The following is a 20,392-nucleotide window of genomic DNA, read 5'->3' on the forward strand; positions in this document are numbered from 1 at the left end:
CACAGCTGACTAAGTCAGCGGCCAGTACAGATGCCCTGGACCTCCTGCAGATCTTGCCAGCTTTTGTCGCACACGTATTAGTGTTCACTGATCCCTGGGTTCTGCCATACGCCCTTCTCCCTGCCCCGGAGGAGCCCAGGAACCACACTAACAGCCAGCCCAGGCCTCTGTGGCTACCCTGGTGTGAGAAGCTGGCCGACTGAGCTGCTCTCGGTACCCACCAAAGCCAAAGTACATGACACCTGCCGCCACCCCCAGCGGCTGAGGTCACCCTCAGGCCCAGGCTCGAGGTGCGGCCACGCAGCTGTGCCCGGCAGGTCAGCAGCCTGCTGCCCGCCATCCCCCCGCGCTGCCGGGCACGCACCCGGGAGCGCACGCGGCCGCCCGGGGCCCCTGTGGGTGCCTGCGGGTCTGCAGCAGACCCTGCCTCCGTCACCGCTCAGCGCCACCGTGCCCGCCGGAGCCAACACCTCCCTCTGCATCTGGGCCCCAGCCTCCACTGCACGGGGCCTACACGGAGGAAGAGTGTGACCACACAAGAGCGCGCGGACAGCCGCTGCTCCTGCAGCTGCCCGAGGACTCACCACGTTGTCACACAATAATCCCTGCTCGCTTCTCTAATCTACACCGCTTCACATGCCGCGGGTCAACTGCATGCTCTTTTCTTTCCATCCAAAGACACCGCCCTCTCAGAGACCTCCGGTGCTCAGACACGCTTTGCTCTGTCCAGCACCCTTTCCCATAACCTCTTCCTCTGAGATAACTGATTTCTTCCCTCAGTTTTCCACTAGAATTCCTTAGGAAGACATCACCTTATTCTAACTAGAGTAGATTGTCTCACCATACTTTCCTATAATAACCCAACCTATAGACTGCAAACCCCTTGAGGCAAGGGCGGTGTTTCTTTTGTATGCCCAGGTTCTAGCACTTAGGCATCCCTCAGTGAATGACCAAATGAACCCATGACCCACGTGCACAATGGATCACCATACCTGGCCCAAGAACTGTGGCCAAGGGGAGATATATTTTAGCCATTAGAAATATCACCCAGTGGTCAAGTAAATTTTTGGCAATAAATAAAAGCATTTTAGAAAACCGCATCTCTCAAACCAGGTGGAAGCCATTCTTTTAGAGATGGAGTCTGGGAAATTGTTGGAAACCAGGAAACTTAATTCTTTTAATTAATCTCTCTGTCTTAATCTTGTGCATAATTAGCATAACAAACCTCTGTTCAACGATGATTTTTCAAAATGACCAGTCTGTGTCAACATCAGCTTCATAAGCTACAATTTAAAGAGTATTGCAAATAAGAAAAAAAGTTATCAAGAACATATTTGATGTTTCAACAGTGAGTGGTTTGTCTTTTAATGTTAAGCTAATAATTCCTACAAATCAGGCAGAAGTGTGAATGAGGTAATCATTAGTTAAATGACACAGCTGCTAATTAACTTAACCTCTTCCAAATAGGTAATGTAATATAAATCAGGAGGCTGGTTAAGGTTATATAATTTCCAGAAAGAAATCTGAAGGGAAATAATGATGATTAACTTGTAATAAACCATTGTTCTCTCTAGTAAGAAAAAGAGGGACAAGAAGGGAGCTTAAAGGTCTAGTAATTATACGACACTGGTCTAGAAAAGTGAAAATCTTATTCATTTTACATATAGACATTGGGAAAGTACTTGCTAAAAAGTCAGGGTTATTTTACATAGGGAAGTTATGTTTTCCTAAAACAGTGCTCTCCAATAGAAACATAATGCAAGTTACATATGAAATAATTTTTACAGTAGTCACATTAAAATGTAACAAGGAATAAGCAAAATTAATATTTTCTTTAACCTAATGCATCTAAAATATTCTCATTTAAATATGCAATTGATATTAATTTCAAACTGTTTATTTCAACATATGGTCAACACCTAAAAAATCAAGAGATTATATATATATGTACATGTATGAATTTTTTTGTACTAAGTCTTTAATATCCAGATGTAATCTGTATTATAGGACCTCTTACCACAAACTAACCACATTTCATGCACTCAATAGCCACATGTAGCTTGTGGCTACTGTATTAGACAATAATTATATAATTTTATATATTTTGTATACATTTCATGTACATTATATAACAAAGTTATAACTTCTATTATCCAGACAAGTGTGCGTTTATTCAAGTCTGCAGGTTCATACAAACACACGTGTATAATATTATTAGTAGCTATCAGTATAAAGCTATTGGCAGCAAGTTAAAAGTAATGAAAGATCTAGAGAGTATGCCTTTTGAAAGATGAAATAAAGACAATCTTTTAAATATAATTTTATAGTCATTTACATATTTTATTATCTTCTGTCTTCAAATATTGGTGATCATGAATGGACTATCATTAAATACATAAACAAAGTCATTACTTGTAATGCCTTAATTTAGCAACCAACTGTGTTCAAAGTTTCCTTTTAAAAAACCTAGCAAGGATGCAGAGCACCTGAGTAGAAAAGCAACTGAAACTGTGGAAATCACTATGACCTCCCCAGACACAGAGTCTTCACAGACAAGTTTGGATTCAGACCTCCTGACTGGCAGACTACCTTCCTCTGGTTCACAGAGGGCAGTACCAAGGAAGTGAGCAGGAAAATACCCCTTAGGTAGGCAGGGAGGTGGAAGGAGCCTGTCTGCACGCAGGGAGAAATACATCTCTTCCGCAGTCAATTCACTTCACTAAAAGGGGTACCTGAGTCTCAACATCTCATCCCCTGAACATTCGAGATAAACAGGCATTTGCTGCTCACTTCTGATTACGACTACGCTGAACATACCACAGTATGGGACAATATTATGCACAACAGGGAAGGGGGGTTAGGAGGTAGGGGGAAGGTTATTGACATCCTTTTTTTGAAGGAAGGAATCTATCTGAATGAAACTTTGAAATTGTTAGACCTAAAGACTAGTCAATGTATACAGCACTTTGAATTGTGTAGAAGATGAGCGCTATTTTAAGAGATCTTTCAACTTCATCTCCTTGATAGCAACTTAGGACATGAATGAAAGAAAACATCTAATGACATAGATATCATAGCTCAATATTTAGATATTATAAGATATTTTTGGTTGAGCCAACAAAAAATATTTTTCCACTGTGTTTCAACTGTTATCTTTTCATTTATACATTTAACTTTTGGTTTCATCTATTTATAATCTCACCATGATATAACAGATAACATGCAGATATGGATTTAAGTAGAAGACAGAGATAAAAATAAATATTTTTTGAATGTCAGTTAAATGTAAGATAGTAAGCTAAGCACTGTCCATACATTTGAGACAGAACAACTAAAACCATCTTATACAGATGATTGTGTGTGTATATTTTTTCCTTGACAATTCTTCGTAAATACTACTACATAATCTACAAACCTAAGAATTTTAAAAAGCCTTTAGTTACCAATTTATTGTTTTCAGTGTTAACTTTCTAAACATTATCCTCAATCCCTTATTTTACAGCTTCAAGTTACTTCTGAGATTGCTCTGAATTGAAACATACAATTTCTTTATATAAGGAAGATACATCGTTTAAAATGTTTTATGAGAAGTAATTTCAGTCAACTCTTTTGAAATGTTCAAAGATGTGCAAATGTTCTATTCCTATAGCCATCAGTGTTTCTACCAGTTGACTGACTAGAAATCTTGTCATCTGCCTTTCACCTCAGTAAATACCTTTTTTACTGATCAAAAATTTTTAAGTTGAAAATATGCCTTTGACTTATCATTTCTAGTTAATTCTTTTATTTACCAACCAGGTTGATAACAATCAAGCTTTCACTTTGCTTTATTCATTTATCCATCCAATAAATCTTTATTTAATGCATGTTTGCTGTACATCTACCATGCGCACATTTCTCTATGGGTATTTCTGTAGTCACTTCCTATGTTCCATGTGTCCAGAGAATTTAGGTTTTCCTACAATTTTGACAGATTTTTTTTTATTATCTTAAATTTTAATACAATACCGTGACAGGATCTTTCCAGTTAAATACGGAGATCTAGAAATAGATTCAGTGCCAATCCAGACAGGAAGTAGGGGATAAATACCAGTGGTTGTAATGTCATCAATCAGGAAACTATGACAGGACAACAAAATAAAACATTTCCCTCCTGAGACCTTGTCAAGATCCTCTGGCAGATCAAAGCTGTCTGCTCTGCTCCCTAATTCTTCATCCCACAAGTCTCTTAGGCAAAGACAATTATGCTTTGCAGAGTTATTCCAAATGGATAGGTCTGCGAATGTGTTATGCTTTCCTAGTCTGCCTTTTGGGATGGAAGATGCTTAATAAGAGCATCTTCTGTCTGCACTTATTTTAAGCAGTGCAGACAACTTCTAAATTCTTATGGATGCTGAGTCAAAAATAAAATTCCATTAAGTGCATATTGTATTTGAATTCACTGTCAATGAAGGGAAGCAGTATTCCAGTTTGAGAAAAAGCAGACTACTACGAAAAAAAAAAGGGAGGGTATTAAAGATGCAGTGACTAGCTTATCCCCAGAGCCCATGGATAATAAAGATAAATAGGAAAAAGGTACTAAGTATAACCATTTATTCACCATTCACAGGTGACTCACCAGCTCAGCAGACACTATGTTGGACTCTTCAGTGGATTTTATTTGCATTGAAGATGTACTCATGGCAGGAAATGGCTTGGACTTTGGACCCAAGCAGGCCTTTTCTAGTCATCATGTATGGATGTGAGAGTTGGACCATAAAGAAAGCTGAGTGCCAAAGAACTGATGCTTTTGAACTGTGGTGTTGGAGAAGACTCTTGCAAGTCCCTTGGACAGCAAGGAGATCAAACCAGTCAATCCTAAAGGAAATCAGTCCTGAATAGTCATTGGAAGGGCTGATGCTGAAGCTGAAACTCCAGTACTTTGGCCACCTGATGTGAATAACTGACTCATTGGAAAAGACCCTGATCCTGGGAAAGATTGTAGGCTGGAGGAGAAGGGGATGACAGAGGATGAGATGGTTGGATGGTCTCACCTACTGGATGGACATGAGTGTGAGCAAGCTCTGGGAGTTGGTGATGGACAGGGAGGCCTGGCGTGCTGCAGCCCATGGGGTCGCAGAGTCAGACACAACTGAGCGACTGAACTGAACTAAGGCCTGACTTTGAGTTGCAGTCCCATCTTCCACTCACTAGCTGAGTTACTTTAGAAAAAGTCCTTGCAACACTCTGAACCACAGAGTCCTCACATGTAAAGTAAGAACAATGCCACCCATGGCCCAGTGTTGTTTTCTGGAAAAGAAGCAACATATATGGCAGTTCCTAACAATGTTTGAAGCAAGATAGGGTCTGAATTAATATTAGTTCCCCTTTCTTCCCCCACGTGTCTGTGCAAAGCAAATTTGCTGTTGACTTTGAAACATGAATTTTTTTCCCTCCCCCAACAGAATGCATTTTTCAAATTGTCACAAATCTAAGAAGAGACATTAAGAAATCAAGAGTTTTTGAAGAGAAAAATTAATAATGATACATTAAGCCTCATTTTATTAATAATTATATTAACAGTGGAGATGCCAATTTTTTCCTGTGCTCTCCTTTAACATTTCATATCTTAAGTAAAACGATATTTTCTTTTCTAGAAAGTCATTAGGGCTAAATGACAGGGTATGGGATCAATTCCAACTGCTATTCCTGATCTGCCCCTTAGCCTGTTCTTTAACAAGGTTGATAGGTCAAAGATGGAAATAAAATTCCAGTCTTGGCTTCACTGGATCCTGTCATTAATGTGCTGAGAGATTTTAAGATGTGTTTTACACATGGTGTGGGGTGGAGGGGGAGGGAGAGGTGAAGTGAAGGTCTGAGGAGATGTAAAAATTTTCCTCTACATAGTTTTGTCAGAATACTGCAATCACTGTCATAAGCAAAAGGAAGAAAACCACTGACAGAAAGGAGCCCTCTTTTATGTTAAGAAGGGAACATGGTGTTGACTTAACAGTGAAAATCATCCCCTTTAAATGAGAATAGGCAATATTCTCATTTTTCCCAGGACTTGTCTACCGTGGGGTCCACACGAGTGGGGTGAGGCTCACTAGCTCCCTTCCCCAGACCCCACTCACCTAGCTGCAGCTGTTCGCAGGTCCTGGCGGGATTCTTCCCAATCTTGCATCTGTAAATCGCCCCAGGTTTGACCACTGAAGTGTTGGAGAGCCAGTTGGCAGTGGGCGCCCCGACTACGAGCCTAAGCAGAGAAACGCGCACGTGGGCGCAGATGTTAGCCTCGCTGCCCACTAAACCCCGGGTCTCCCCAGAGGCAGCCGGGCCGCTCCCGCCACCTCTTCCTCCGCCCACCGCCCCAGCACTCAACCCGCCACCCCGAACTTCAGGGCCTGGCGCCAGAACGCACCCCGGCTGCTGCCACCCCAAGATGAGTTCGTTTCCCAAGCACGTCTCCAGCGAGCTGGGTTCCCTCCCGCCTTCTCTACAGAGAGGAAAGTTTGAACCAGGCAGGGAATCCCTGGGGGCTTTTTGCTAGCCGCTCTGAGATGCCAAAGGCTCCCGCGTCCGACCCTACTCACCATCGGTTGGCCCCGTGGCTATGCAGCAGCACCGAGTAGCCGAACAGGGTGTTGGGGGGTCCCTTGTAGAGCAGCGCGCTCTCGGTGTCCACGTTGTAGGGGCGCCCGCTCGGGACTCCCGAGCACAACAGAAACATCACCGCCGCCCAGACGGCGGCCCCTCGGGGGCCCGGCCCGCGCCTCGCTTCCACAGCCATGCGCTCTCGGAGGGGAACATTCAACACTGAACCGCCACTGTCCGTCCCCAAGTTGCGCGGGATGCGACGGCTGGCCGAGGGGAAGAGCGCCCCAAGAGAAGGGGCTCAGCGTGTCCGGCGCCGGCGGGCGGGAGCGAAGAAGGGAGGGAGGAGGGCAGGGACCAAGGGAGGGAGGGGAAGTCTGGCTGCGGCGGCGGGCGGAGCAATCCGAGGTGGCGAGGGATGCGACGCGCCCGCCGAGCCCCACGCGGGTTTCTGCAGCCGGGAGGTGCGGTGATCGTGAGTCCCGGGGCGCGGGCCTCTGGGTGGGGTACCGGGCGTGGTGCGGAGTCGCAGGACCCAGCGCTGACTCCCGGCACGCGTGACTGTAGGGGGCGCTGGGGGACCTTGGCTGCGCAGCGCGCGCCCCGGCCGGGCCTCCTGGCACTGCAGGAGTTGAGCTGGAAGGGGCCAGGGCTTCGCCTTTTAGCCGCAGTTGGGGCCTAGATACTCAGCGGCGTGGCCTCAATCCTGCCGACCGCGCGCGCCCCACTATGAGCGCAGAGGCTCCTCCGCCTGCCCCGTGTGGCCCAGAGGCCAGCCACAAACCTGGGCACCAGATGGACTGCGAAGGGAACTGTCCTGAACCTTCGCTGATAATTCAGCACTACACCTGATTTGGGGGGCGGGGGGTTAATAAGCAACCACTAGAGAAATTAACCAGGGGACCCACCCCCCACCGCCCCCGCCCCCCCCACACACACACACAAAACCACTCCCTGAAGGCGCCCAAGGTACATTTTGGTGGAAAAGACGTTAGGGTATTCACTTTAAGACTTCCACTTCCTTCCTCCCCTTACTTCCTCTTTAGTCCGGGCTGCTTGCTTGGAGCAGCGGCTCTAGCTGAAAGGCTGGGAGGGGCAGACGGTTTAGGCTGTGGCTCGGTTCAAGGGCCAGGTTGGGGTAAGGGAACACTGACTTGCCTCATTTCGACTGATTCTTCCTTCTGGTTCGTGATGCTGCCCCTTTCCACACGTCCGCTCAGTTCCACCGGATACATTAGCCGTTGCTGCTGAGGTCAAGATACAGACACCATAATGGGCCTCTGCAAACGTGCCGGGGAACCACCGCACTAAACTGGGTGTGTGACTCTTGTCCTAAGTAAGCCAGCTGTACCTCGGGTTTCTTTCTAGTGCAGCTGGATAGCCATAGATGATTAGGGTGGTATTTGCAGGAGATGCAGGTCTACTTATTCTTTGGGTTTCCCTGGTGGTTCAGATGGTAAAGAGTTAGCCTGCAATGCAGGAGACCAGGGGTTGATCCCTGGGTCGGGAAAATCCCCTAGAGAGGGGAACAGAAAATAAAAGAAAAAGCGTTCATCAAATAGGTGTGTGTGTGTGTGTGTGTGTGTGTGTGTGTGTGTGTGCGTGCGCGCGCGCATTAAAACCATATTGTTTTAATGTAAGTAAGCCAGAAAGATAAAGAACATTACAGCATACTAACACATATATATGGAATTTAGAAAGATGGTAACGATAACCCTATATGCAAAACAGAAAAAGAGACACAGAAATACAGAACAGACTTTTGAACTCTGTGGGAGAAGGTGAGGGTGGGATGTTTCGAAAGAACAGCATGTATACTATCTATGGTGAAACAGATCACCAGCCCAGGTGGGATGCATGAGACAAGTGCTCGGGCCCGGTGCACTGGGAAGACCCAGAGGAATCGGGTGGAGAGGGAGGTGGGAGGGGGGATCGGGATGGGGAATACGTGTAAATCTATGGATGATTCATATCAATGTATGACAAAACCCACACAAAAAAAAAAAAACCATATTGAAATAGTACCTCTCAAGTTGTAAAAGTAGACACATGATTAAAATACTTGTTCATTTACTTAGCATATTAATTGAGCAGGCATTTTGCCAGGCCCACAGGATACCACAGTGAACAAGGCAGGACAAGATTTCAGGAAAAATTTCAGCCAAGTGGTAGACAGACAAATGTTTATTGACTGGAGAAATTTCTGGATGTTTTAGGGACACTTAGAGTTGAAGGAGAAGCAGTTGTTAGGCTAACCACTTTGGGAGAAGAGATGAAGGACAGCAGGGCCAGGTAGAGCAATGGGAAGAGGTGGCCTTTGCTGGAGTGGTTAGTGGCCCCCACACAGGATAGCACCATATGAGGTTGACTAGGGAGGTGGGGACATGTTGTGAACCTCCCAAACCAGTTTAAGAATGTTTAATTCTATACTGGAGCTAGTAGGCAGCTGTTGGAGGACTGGTCTTGGACAGCTGTGGGTTTCAGAAGTGTGAAGAAAAAACTGGAGACAGAAAGCCTAACTCTGCAGCCTTCTGCAGTAATGAGTGGTGAGATGAGAGTGGCCTGAACTAGGAAGGAGCAGGAAGAAAGAGTTTCAAGGGCTATCTGAGGACAGAACCCAACAGAATTTGGTGACTGGGGCTTCCCTAACGCTCAGCGGTAAAGAACCCACCTGCCAATGCAGGAGACAAGGGTTCAATCCAGGGATCAATCCCTGAATCCAGGTTCAATCCCTGGATCTGGAAAATCCCCTAGAGAAAGGAATAGCTATCTACTCCAGGATTCTTGCCTGGGAAATCCCATGGACAGAGGAGCCTGGCAGGCTATCTATAGTCCATGGGGTTGCAAAGCATCAGACACAATTTAGCAACTAAATAACAACTGAATTAGGTGACAGGATTGGTAAATAGGAATGTGGGGCTGAGGAAGGAGTCAGGCTGCCCAAGTGTCAAGTTTGGGATCTGGAAATATGATTCTAATTCACAGAGAAAAACACTGGGGGAATAAGGTTATGCGTGCGTGTGTGTGAGAGAGAGAGTGTGTGTGTGTATAGCTGGGGGGCAATGGTAGATTAAATTTTAGACAGCTGGAGTTTGAGATATTGTGGAATGTTAGGATATTCTAGCCAAACCCAACCCAATTATTTTTACTCTTCTGTCAACAGATAAAACAAGGAGAATAGTAATCCTCTCTTAGTATTTTCAATAAGGTAATTAAAAGGCAAATAATGGTGAGTGATAAATCTATTGTAAACATGAAATGAAATGGCTTCCAGAAAAGTAGCATTAAGGGCCCATGGTAAATGGTCCTGCTCTGTTTTTCCACTCAGGGCATATTTGTTTCTGGGTAGATTGACATGCCAATTTCAATCCAATTCTACAATTAGCTCATCATTCTGAAATAAGCAGTACCTCTAGCTTGCTGCCACAAAATTTCTAGTTGAGACCTAAAGAAGTGTTAGCTGTTCAGTCATGTCTGACTCTTTGGCATCCCATGGACTGTGTAACCTGCCAGGCTCCTCTATCCATGAGATTTTCCAGGCAAGAATACTGGAGTGGGTTGCCATGCCTTCTTCCAGAGGATCTTCTGACCCAGGGATCAAACCAAGGTCTCCTGCATTGCAGGCAGATTCACAAAGTTTCTAGTTGGACCTGGGAAGCAGGTATATCAAAGGTCCTCCCACTTACACCCTCCTGGCCCCGGGGGCATCAGAGCCACTGATATGAACTCTGACCTCTTTCTTTTCCTTCTTTCACCAAAATCTTATGCAGTGAAAATTCACTCAACACAATTCTTTCACAGGGTAATTAAGAGTAGTGGACAGTAAGGCATTTGATGGGGCAGGAACTTACTTCTATGATGGTGATTATGGTTATGATTTCATGACATTTTCAGAAACAGCCATATATGACCTCATCCACTATGGTAGCCCCATGTTTTTTTCCTACAAGGCTTGAGGAACAGTTTACTTTTCCTAAATCAGGAGGAATAAAGGGTATTTAACACTGTTGTGACAGAGCCTGAAGATGCTGCTGTCTCCCCAGTCAGCAGTTTTGCTGGCAAGTGTGAGAATCAGGTGAGGGGTGGGGAGCGTGCAGACAGGATAAGAAAAGGACTTTTAAAAACTGCTCATGCCTATCTCACACTCTCAAATGAACTGAAATACTCAGTCATTCAATTAATATGTCATTGATTAATATGCTTCAAGTGCCCATTGTTTGCTAAAAGATGTGTTAAGGTCTCAAATAAGCGTAAAAGATAAAATACAAGTGATTTTTACCCCTGGTAAGAAATCCTCCCCAGTAGAGAAGATTCCTATATGGCCTCACCCAGTTTCTCAGCTGTTACCAAAAGTAAGTATTGCTCCTTCTTGAAAGGCTCTCTTCTCATGACACGCTCTCCCTCCTTCTATCCGACCACTTTTGAGTTTCCTCTGCTGGCTTTTTCTCTCCACCCTAAGTATTGCAAAGCCTCTGGGCTCCATTCTGAGCCCTCTTTTCCTCCTTCTTTAAGAGCTCTAACCCATTTCCTGTATCTTTAAATACCAGCTAAATAATCCCACTAAATACCATCATGATTCCCAAATTCATGTCTCCAGCCTAGGCCTCTCTCTCAGCTCCAGACTCATATGTCTTACTGCCTACTTGACATCTCTGCTTGGATGTCCAATGGGCATGGTGCACATAACTATCTAGCACTGAATTCTAAACCATATTTCAACTATTTCTCTACCCGGTCTTTCCTGAAAACAGTATCTGCCCAGCAGTTCAGACCAGAAATACGGAAAGTAATTCTTGAGTCCTCCCTCTCTTTTTCTATTCCCTACATTTAATCCATCAGTAATTAAGTCCTACTATCAACCTTCAGAAAGTATCTCCGGCTCATCTATTTGATGAGCTTCTTCTGCCCTGCTGTTACCCTCTTCCAATCTGAGCTGTTCCATAACCCGAGACCTGATCTCCCTATTTGTCCCTCCCCCACATCATCAATTTTCTACAGAGAAACTAAAATGAAATTTTAAAATTCTAAATCAAAGCATGCATGCTACTCCCTTGCTTGAATCTTTTAAATAGTTTCCCATCCTCTTCTAGTACAAATCACATTTAACAAGGCCTCCAAGGACTGGCCTCAGATCTGATCTCTGACTACACTGCCAGCTCACTGGGTCACAGGCCCCAGGTTTGCTTTCTTCACCCACATGGGCCCTCTTTAATTTCCTTAAGTGCATCCAGGTTCTTTTTTTTCCCCACCCTCTGGGCCTTTACCCATATTGTTCCCTCTGCCTGGACACACAACCTCTGACTTTTCATATGCTTCCTCTCTTTCTTCAACCTCAGCTGAAAGGTCTCCTTCTCACAGACAATTTTCCTGCTCACCCACTTAACATAGGTTACCACATGGCAGCCCGTGCCACTCATTCTCTTCAGAGCTCTGTAATTCATAAGCACAGATGCCTGTCTGTTTTCACTTTGTCCTTCTCTCTAGAGCACGAAGGCAGAACATGCGTGTTGTGTTGTTATGTGGTTCACCTGACATGCTGCCTCACAAACAGCAGGTGTACGGTCAGAATTCTTTTGAATGGCTCTTAATAAGATTTGGACTTTTTACATCCTTATGGTAATAAACTGAGAGACATCTCATATCCAGATTTCTCTCATCTCATATCCAGATGAGAGAAATCTGGATATTCACAAGTTTTTGTTCATGAATTATTTTACCCAAAACAATGTCATTTGGAAGACTCAAAGATCACTAAAAAACATGGGTCCTGCTCTCAATCAGATTATAATTTATTAGGAGAGAGATGCTACAGTTTAGAACCAGAGGATATAATCCAATAGAGAACCAGAGAACATAGTCCAATGTGAATGTTATATATCTGGGGGACAGAGGGGAGAGCTGGTTGGTAACAAATGATGTAGCTATAAAGAGCAGCATTGGGACCTTAGTTTGGGTAGAGTGTAGGGCAGGGAAAATCAAAGAACTGATACAACAGACTGGGAAAAAATTGACACAAATTTTCAGGTGCAGTTTATATGAGGAAGTAAAATCTGACGCATGTTTATAGGCCAGAAAATGGTAGCATCAGGAAAAAATAAAGGAAAGAAAAAAAGCAACCAGGAAAAGAATTGGAGCAGGGAAGGAGAGGTGAGTGTGTTCAGATAATGCTGGCTGGGTTCTAGAGATAGGTCTGACAGAAATGTCTGACAAGTAATTTCCAAGATTTTGTCTTTTAACTTTGAAACTTTTTCTTTAAAAGATATTTTTAAATCAACAATGTAAAGCCTGTAACATGTGAAACAATTAGTGATGCATAAAGAAAATGTTTGCCATCTCTTCCTGCCTCCCTCTAACCCGATCTTCTAAAGTGCCACCTTTCTCCCAATACAATGACTGCTCCCAAGTGCTTCCCTCAAGGTCTGCTCCTGGGGGATCTCAACTAAGACACAGGAGATGTTTTCCCACAGTAATAAAGGTCCCAACATGAAACAAGAAGCTCTTTTATCCTGATATGTAATAACAGTCCAAATGTCCTGATGCTTGAATATAAATATCAATGATGAAATTGTTTACCAAAAAAAAAAAAATGGAATAATGTTTCTCTTCATCCTACGGGTTCTGATCTGTTGAGAAACTGTGGAAAACAAAACTCAGAGTCCCCGCCCTGGAATGTTTATCCAAGGACTCACCCTCCACTGGTGGAGGGCTAACCTTGCCACTCTTACGGGTTGCACCTGTTTGCAGATAAGCAGACTTCCAGGTGCCAAAGGAGTCCTCAGGAGGGGGTGAAGGACACAGGTGTCAGCAGGGAAGCTGCCAACCTTCTGAAACCTCACTGTGCTGGGGGATGCTCTGGGAGCTCAGCTGGCCCAACGGGCAGGGCATTGATGGTGTTGGCCACAACTGCCAATCAAAACCTTATATGGTCTGTTGATGTTACTCTAATTTGGTTTTTAATCTCTTAAGCTTTCTCTGGTTGGTTGGGGAAAACAAGTGAATGTGAGTAAAGCACTCTAATATAGTATTTAATACATAATCAATACTGAAAAAAAATACAGCCTTTTCTCCATCCTTCTCTTTTAACATCATTAATGATGCAATCTATATAGAAATAAATTGTTGTTCAGTCACTCAGTCGTGTCTGATTCTTTGCGACCCCATGGACTGTAGCATGCCAGGCTTCCCTGTCCTTCACTGTCTCCTAGAGATGGCTCAAACTTATGCCCACTGAGTGGATGATGCCATCCAACCATCTCATCCTCTGTCACCGCTTCTCTTTCTGCCCTCAATAGCTCAATTACCAATAGAAATGAACTATGTATAGAAATCTGAGTTCAGTGTCAGTGACTCATGTGGAAGTTCGTCTACGTGAATAAGTGGCATTTTCTATCTCTACTTGCTTCTGTTTATTTACTCATCCAACAAATATTTATTGAACACCTGTTATGTGTAACTAAGAGATGCTATGCATACCATGGCAGACAGATTTGGGATCTTTATCCTCTTGACATTTTTATCCCCTTGACACCTTTCAATACCTCGACATACACAAGCAGATTTTTTTCTGTAGCTATGAATATGTCAGTTCCCTCTTAGTGACCCCTAATGGGTCCTCCCCCAACCCAATCCAATGAAATTAGAATTTCTTGCCTGGGACTTAATACCTTCCATGTTTGGTCTCAAAATAACTTTCTTCTAGCCCATCCCAAACATAGCCTATTTTTCCTTCCCTCTGGGAATGTCCTGTGTCCCCTTTAGGAAATGAACAGATCAAGAAATAACTACTTGAGCCAATAGGTACCAAATGCCATACAAAATGGTGTCTAACAGAGAAAGCCAACAGACAAGTTTCTTCTGACTGGATTGTTTGGGGCAAATTTTCTGGAGCAGAGGGAGAATTTTGAGAAATTTCATTTATACCAGTCTTTTTACAACTCCTGAAATTATTGATACTTTATAACTTCTTAAACTAAGTCTATTTCATGCTTCAGTTCAGAAGAAGAAACAATTGCTTCTCTTGTTACAGGGTATAAAGGATCTGGTATAAAACCATTCTCCCCTCACAGCACATAGTTATTATGTGACAACATTTTATCTCCTGAGAAATCTGATCCGGAAGATTGGATTTGTGCAGTGGAATGATTTAACAACTGATCCATGAAAGATATCAAAGGTTCACAACACACACAGATAGTTTATAGCTTCACTCTCTTCTATTGTCAGAGGTCAGAGTCCATGTAAATGGGCTATACAACAGGGTCTTATCTGAAGCCTTTCATACGCATGACCTCATCTTGAAAAGCCGGGTTCCTAAGCATTTTAGAAAGAGACATGGTGAATAAACAGTGTAAAATTGGTTAATCATGGGTAAAGTTTTATCACACAACAAACATTTATGTACACATGTCCCAAGTACTCACTCTGCAGACACTAAACAAGTTGAAGATGTGCTCTTATTCTTGAATAGCTGGCAATCTATTTAAGCAGACAACACACACAAACTTCAAACCAGAAAACAATTTCAAAGCAATGTTCAAAATATGTTGTGAATATAGCAAAAGTTATATAATACAATAGTGATGCTTTCAGAAGAGCAAAATGTTTGGTGACTAAGGGAAATAAACTTAGTTTAATCCTACATTTATCTTTCTTTTGCTTTGTTTTCTTTTTTTAATCAGAGCAATTAGCCTCCAACTAATAAAAAAAAAAAATAATCAGAGCAAACTGGAAGAACACAGATTAGTCTTGGTAGATAAAAGAGGTAAGAGAACATTAGAAACTAAAATATCATCAGTAAATAGAAGGAATGTAAACAGTGGAAAGAGGCTACATGGCTTTGTAAGGACAATGGTACAAAATAAGAGAAATAATTTAATGCAGCAAAGTTTCCTGAATTGTTTAAAATCCCAAAGAAACTTTAGGAAAGTAATTCTAATTTGAATTAGTAAAATACAATGAATAGTACTAGAAATACAAAATTTCAGCCTCATCTCATATCTATGCATTGGAAGTCCAGCAGGCAGCTTGGATATTCTATTTTGGGTACGTACTGAAGAGCTCTGTTTATAACAGTCGCACAGTATATTGACCCAGTAAAGTAAATTTCCTCTGTTTATAGAAACTTGAAAAACTATTTTGGTTTTAAAACCACATGTTGTTCATAAGGAACCCATTAGAACTGTGGATGAAAGTGAAAAAAAAAATCAATCTTAGACTCATCTTTTTTGTTCCTGTCCAAAACATTGGTAGAACTAATTCAACACAAAAATAATTTCAGCTCTATCTCATATCTATGTATTTCAAATATATAATACACACATATACACACATATGTACACACACACACACAGATACACACATATATATTCGGTGGATTGTAGAGCTATTTCTTACCCTTTTCATTGCTTCACATAAAAATCAGCAGACTTTTTAAAAACCAGTTTTAGAAACCATACAGGGATTTATGAGACAGGAAACTGTTAATGGAACTGCCCTTGCATTTTTTACGGCTTCTTTGTTATTGAAATGAAAGTGTCCAATTAAATTGTCACTAAAGTTATTTCCATTCTCCAAATGTTATTGTCTTAAGTTACCATATACAACCAGAGAATCCTGTTCTTTCCGAGCCTGCAGCAGGGATCAAAAAGCCACACACAGACAGATAAGCAGATAAAGGGCATTCAGTTCAGTTGCTAACTCTATTCAAGAAGGTGAAATGAGTAAGCACAAGGAGAAAAATATTCATCTTGAATAAATGCCAGCATTTGCCTCTCTATATATCAATATCTACAATTGTATATCTTAACTATCATTTATATTATCATATGCTGGCTTAATTAAGTATATGCAAGTAGAAAATTTTAACTCCTATATATGTGTCCTTTGATAAATGGCCACAAAGTAAATTGTGCTTGTGTGTGTCTTTACAAATTTACAAAGTACATTTTCCAAGAGGCACTAAAGTGAAGTAGATATCAGTAAAGCTTGTATGGTGCAAAAGGAAATAACACAGAATGCAACATCGTAGCTAAGAATATATGTATATATATCTTAATTTAAAAAACATAAACACCACGGAGACATGATTTTTATCAGAGGCCTTATCTGGAATTTCTTCTTAGCAAGTGAGATCAGTACAGCAAAACTCAGAGACAAAATGTCAAAAGACATCTCGGCAGATCACAGACAGACCTCAGGGGCAGGGAGAACCACCAAGACAGAACATTCCTAGAAGACTACAAATCTGATTAAAATAATTCTGCAGTGTGACTGGAGAACAGTGGGACCTTTGTTAATGGAGACTGAGGTTTGAGTGAAAATCTGAGAAGCCTCTCTATTTAGAATGAACTGTCTTAATAAAAGGAAGTGCCAGCCCCGGTCCCCTTAATGCGATACAAGTACTAACTAGGGCATGGAAGAAAAGGATGTGCAGGAACTGGGTCAAGAGAATAGATAAGAAACAGTACTGACCGCACGAGCAACAATTTTCTTGGCCACAAGTGGGTAAAGATTATCACTGATTCTTCAGGGAGGACAGAATGAAAATTACTACCCAAAGTCTAACCAAGCTGATTTTTAAAAAATCAGTAGCATTGTAAGTTACTTGTAGTCCACATTACTCTGTAAGTTTAGTCAATCCCAGTTCATGTTTTATTACTAGCACAAAGTACTGAGATATCAGCTTTAATTATATCTAAAGCATCCCGACTAAAAATAGCAGCCAATACTCTGTTACCAAGAATACATACTAGTTAGTTAGGAGGTAATGCTATTTTACCAAGGTTTAGTCCTGGCTACTTAAGTACTTTATATTATAGGTTTACATATTCTAAGTTTATTGATCCTCAGAAGAAAATACTGTTAGGTAGGATGATTTATTTCATTTAGAGATGAGGCAATGCTTTCCAAAGTGTTAAGGACTTGCTCAAGGTGAGTGACTACAGCCCCGACTCTTTCATATCCCCTTATAAGGAGACTGGACTGGATTATCTAGAAAGACAGCTATCAGAGTGGGTGCCAGGGCTTGGGTCTGTGGAAACAGAACTGGGCAAAAATAGAAGACTTTCTTAAAGCTCAAGTTCTAGAAAGCAAGATGAGTGCATTCAAACAAAGAATGGAACTGGGGAAAGAAAACAAAGCTAAGGTCCAGAAAGCAGGCAGGCTCTCAAAACAACAGCAGATCCACATTGTCCTGGGCAATCGCTGTGAACAGAACAGAGGCATCAATGGCTTGTCCAGACCGGCTTTAATGTCTTACAGACATAGAGGTTGCCTGGGAAGAGTGTTATAGTATTAAGTAACTGAAATAGGTGGCGCTAGTTGTAAAGAAGCCACCTGCCACTTCAGGAGACATGAGAGACACGGGTTCGATCCCTTGGTCAAGAAGATCCCCTGGCGAAGGGTATGGCAACCCATGCCGGTGTTCTTGCCTGGAGAATCCCGTGGACAGAGGAGCCTGGCGGGCTACAGTCCATAAGGTCACAGAGTCGGACATGACTGAGTGACTTAGCATAGCACACACGAGAGAGAATTCAAGGACTGGTCTGCTATTCAAATGCACTTTTTGTTTTTGTTTGTTTTGTTTTGTTTTAGTATTTCTTCCAGTATAGCCCAGTGCATATGTTCTCGGTGCATACAGAGAAGTTCATTGTCTGAAGACATATGAAAAAGATTGCAGTCTGAGTAATCATCCCTAATTCCTCCAAGAAATGTGGTCTTTAAATGTTGACAGTACTTATTTGTTCAATTCCTAGCTTAGTTGACCTCAGATTCACAGGTTTCCCCTTGTTTTCCTTGTAAATTAAGGAAGCCAGAGAAAAACAGACTGAACCAGTCTATCAAAGCAGTTTTGAGAAGACACTCTGCCTAGTCTAGTGCTTTTCATGTGCGGTAAGGGTCAGGAATTGGAAATGAGGCTGAAGGAATGAAATTAAAGGAAGTAATTTTCTAGATCCATGGAAGTCAGACCTTAATAATGAGACTTTATTAAAAATAACCCTGGAACACCTCACCTACCTATGTTCAGGTATAAAAGTAGACACAAACCTATGTCAATTCTTATTCGGAATAATTTTCAGGTTACTGGCACTTGAGACATAATCATATCTTGTAATAAAAGGGGTGGGCTTCCCAGGTGGCACAGTGGTAAAGAATCTGCTTGTCAAGGCAGGAGACGCAAGACACGCAGGCTCCATCCATGGGTCAGGAAGATCCGCCGGAGGAGGAAATGGCAACCCACTTCAGTATTCTTGCCTGGAAAATTCCATGAACAGAGGAGCCTGGTGAGCTACAGTCCATGGGGTTGTAAAGAGTTGGACATGACTGAGCATGCACACATAATAGAGGGGGTAATAATTACTGCCAATAATTAGGAGGGGGCTATATTAACATTTAACTGAATGCCAATAAGTTAATAGTATAAAGACTTCACTCCAAGGCTTCAGCAAGCTCACAGCTTGCATCATTCATTAGGGGCAGCGGACATGGGTGAGTGGCAGAGCTGTGGGCCCTGAAGTAGACACAGAAAGGTCTGGGTGGAAAAGATCCAAATCTAATCACATTGCTCTTTTATAGCTGTCACTTCTACAGACTTCACGTTTTATTCAGACATGGAAAAAGTTACTACATGGCTTTCAGCCGTTAAGTGATTTTGGAAGTGTTCATAAATCTTTATGAAAACCAATTCAGTTTCCAACTGGTAACAGTTTAGGAAATGGGCAAAAACACTTTCATCGCTCCACTGAAAAAAATTTTCATTGAGTCAAATGAAATTTTAGTGGCTTGACTGAAATGAATCCTTGTTTTGGGATCAATGTCCATATTGACAGTACTTGCCGCCAAAGCACTTTTAAGCAACTTTGAGTCTCTCAGTTTATAAAATAAAAACCATAGAGCAGAATGAGGGTGAGGCAGGATAAACCCTTTCCGCTGCCCCCATGACAGACTCTTGCCTTAAACCACACTATCAATACCATCAGACTATTTTTATTTTTAAAACAGGTTAACTGTCTTTAGAAAACCCTGGATTTCATAACTTCATTAGATAATTTTTCACAAATAGAACTTGTAAATGGCTTTTCAGTCCTATTTGGGGGAACTCCTTGTTTTTCATAGTAGAGAACTCAGCTAAATGAGGTAAGAGATGAACACAGGCTAGGGATGCTTTTTGATGTGAGATGGTAGTATGACTTGTAAACAACATTAGAAGGTCTCCCGTATGGGAATTGAAGTGAAAAGAGAACTATTTGTCTGAGGGTTGTTCTTGTCCAGTCAGTAAGCCATGTCTGACTCTTTGTGACCTCATGGACTGCAGCACACCGGGCTTTCCTGTCCTTCATTATCTGCCTGTGTCTGCTCAAACTCATGCCCATTGAGTCAGTGATGCCAAACAACCATCTCATCCTCTGTCGCCCCCTTCTCCTCCTGCCCTCAGTCTTTCCCAGTATCAGGGTTTTTTCCAATGAGTCGGCTCTTTGCATCAAGTAGCCAAAGTTTTGGAGCTTCAGCTTCAATATAAGTTCTTCCAATGAATATTCAGGGTTGATCTCCTTTAGGACTGACTGTTTTGATCTCCTTTAGGATTGACTGGTTTGATCTCCTTGCTTTCCAAAGGATTCTCAAGAATCTTCCCCAGCACCACAATTCGAAAACAGAAATTCTTTGATGCTCAACCTTTATGGTTCAACTTTCACATCCATACATGACTACTGGAAAAAACCACAGCTTTGTCTATACGGACCTTTGTCAGCAAAATGATGCATCTGCTTTTTCATACACTGTCTAGGTTTATCATAGCTTTCCTTCCAAGGAGCAAGTGTCT

The 20,392-nt window shown here is 42.3% G+C and overlaps 1 protein-coding gene across 4 annotated transcripts in view; it reads right to left on the reverse strand.

Moving 5' to 3' along the window:
• The window catches only part of ITGA4 (integrin subunit alpha 4), a 90,311-nt gene extending 83,219 nt beyond the window's left edge, over positions 1–7,092 (reverse strand). For 3 of the 4 annotated variants that reach the window (XM_061135232.1, XM_061135231.1, XM_061135234.1), the window contains exons 1-2: positions 6,573–7,067; positions 6,114–6,235 (exon numbers count right to left, since the gene is read on the reverse strand). In XM_061135232.1, coding sequence (XP_060991215.1) covers positions 6,114–6,235; positions 6,573–6,769 — 319 coding nt within the window. In that variant the 5' untranslated portion in view covers positions 6,770–7,067. Of the gene's footprint in view, positions 1–6,113; positions 6,236–6,572 lie in introns of all 4 variants that reach the window. The other variant, XR_009691725.1, reaches the window with a different exon arrangement.
• Positions 7,093–20,392: the final 13,300 nt, after the last annotated feature.

This window comes from Dama dama, chromosome 33, assembly GCF_033118175.1.
Source record: "Dama dama isolate Ldn47 chromosome 33, ASM3311817v1, whole genome shotgun sequence".
Classification (NCBI taxonomy): Eukaryota; Metazoa; Chordata; class Mammalia; order Artiodactyla; family Cervidae; genus Dama; species Dama dama.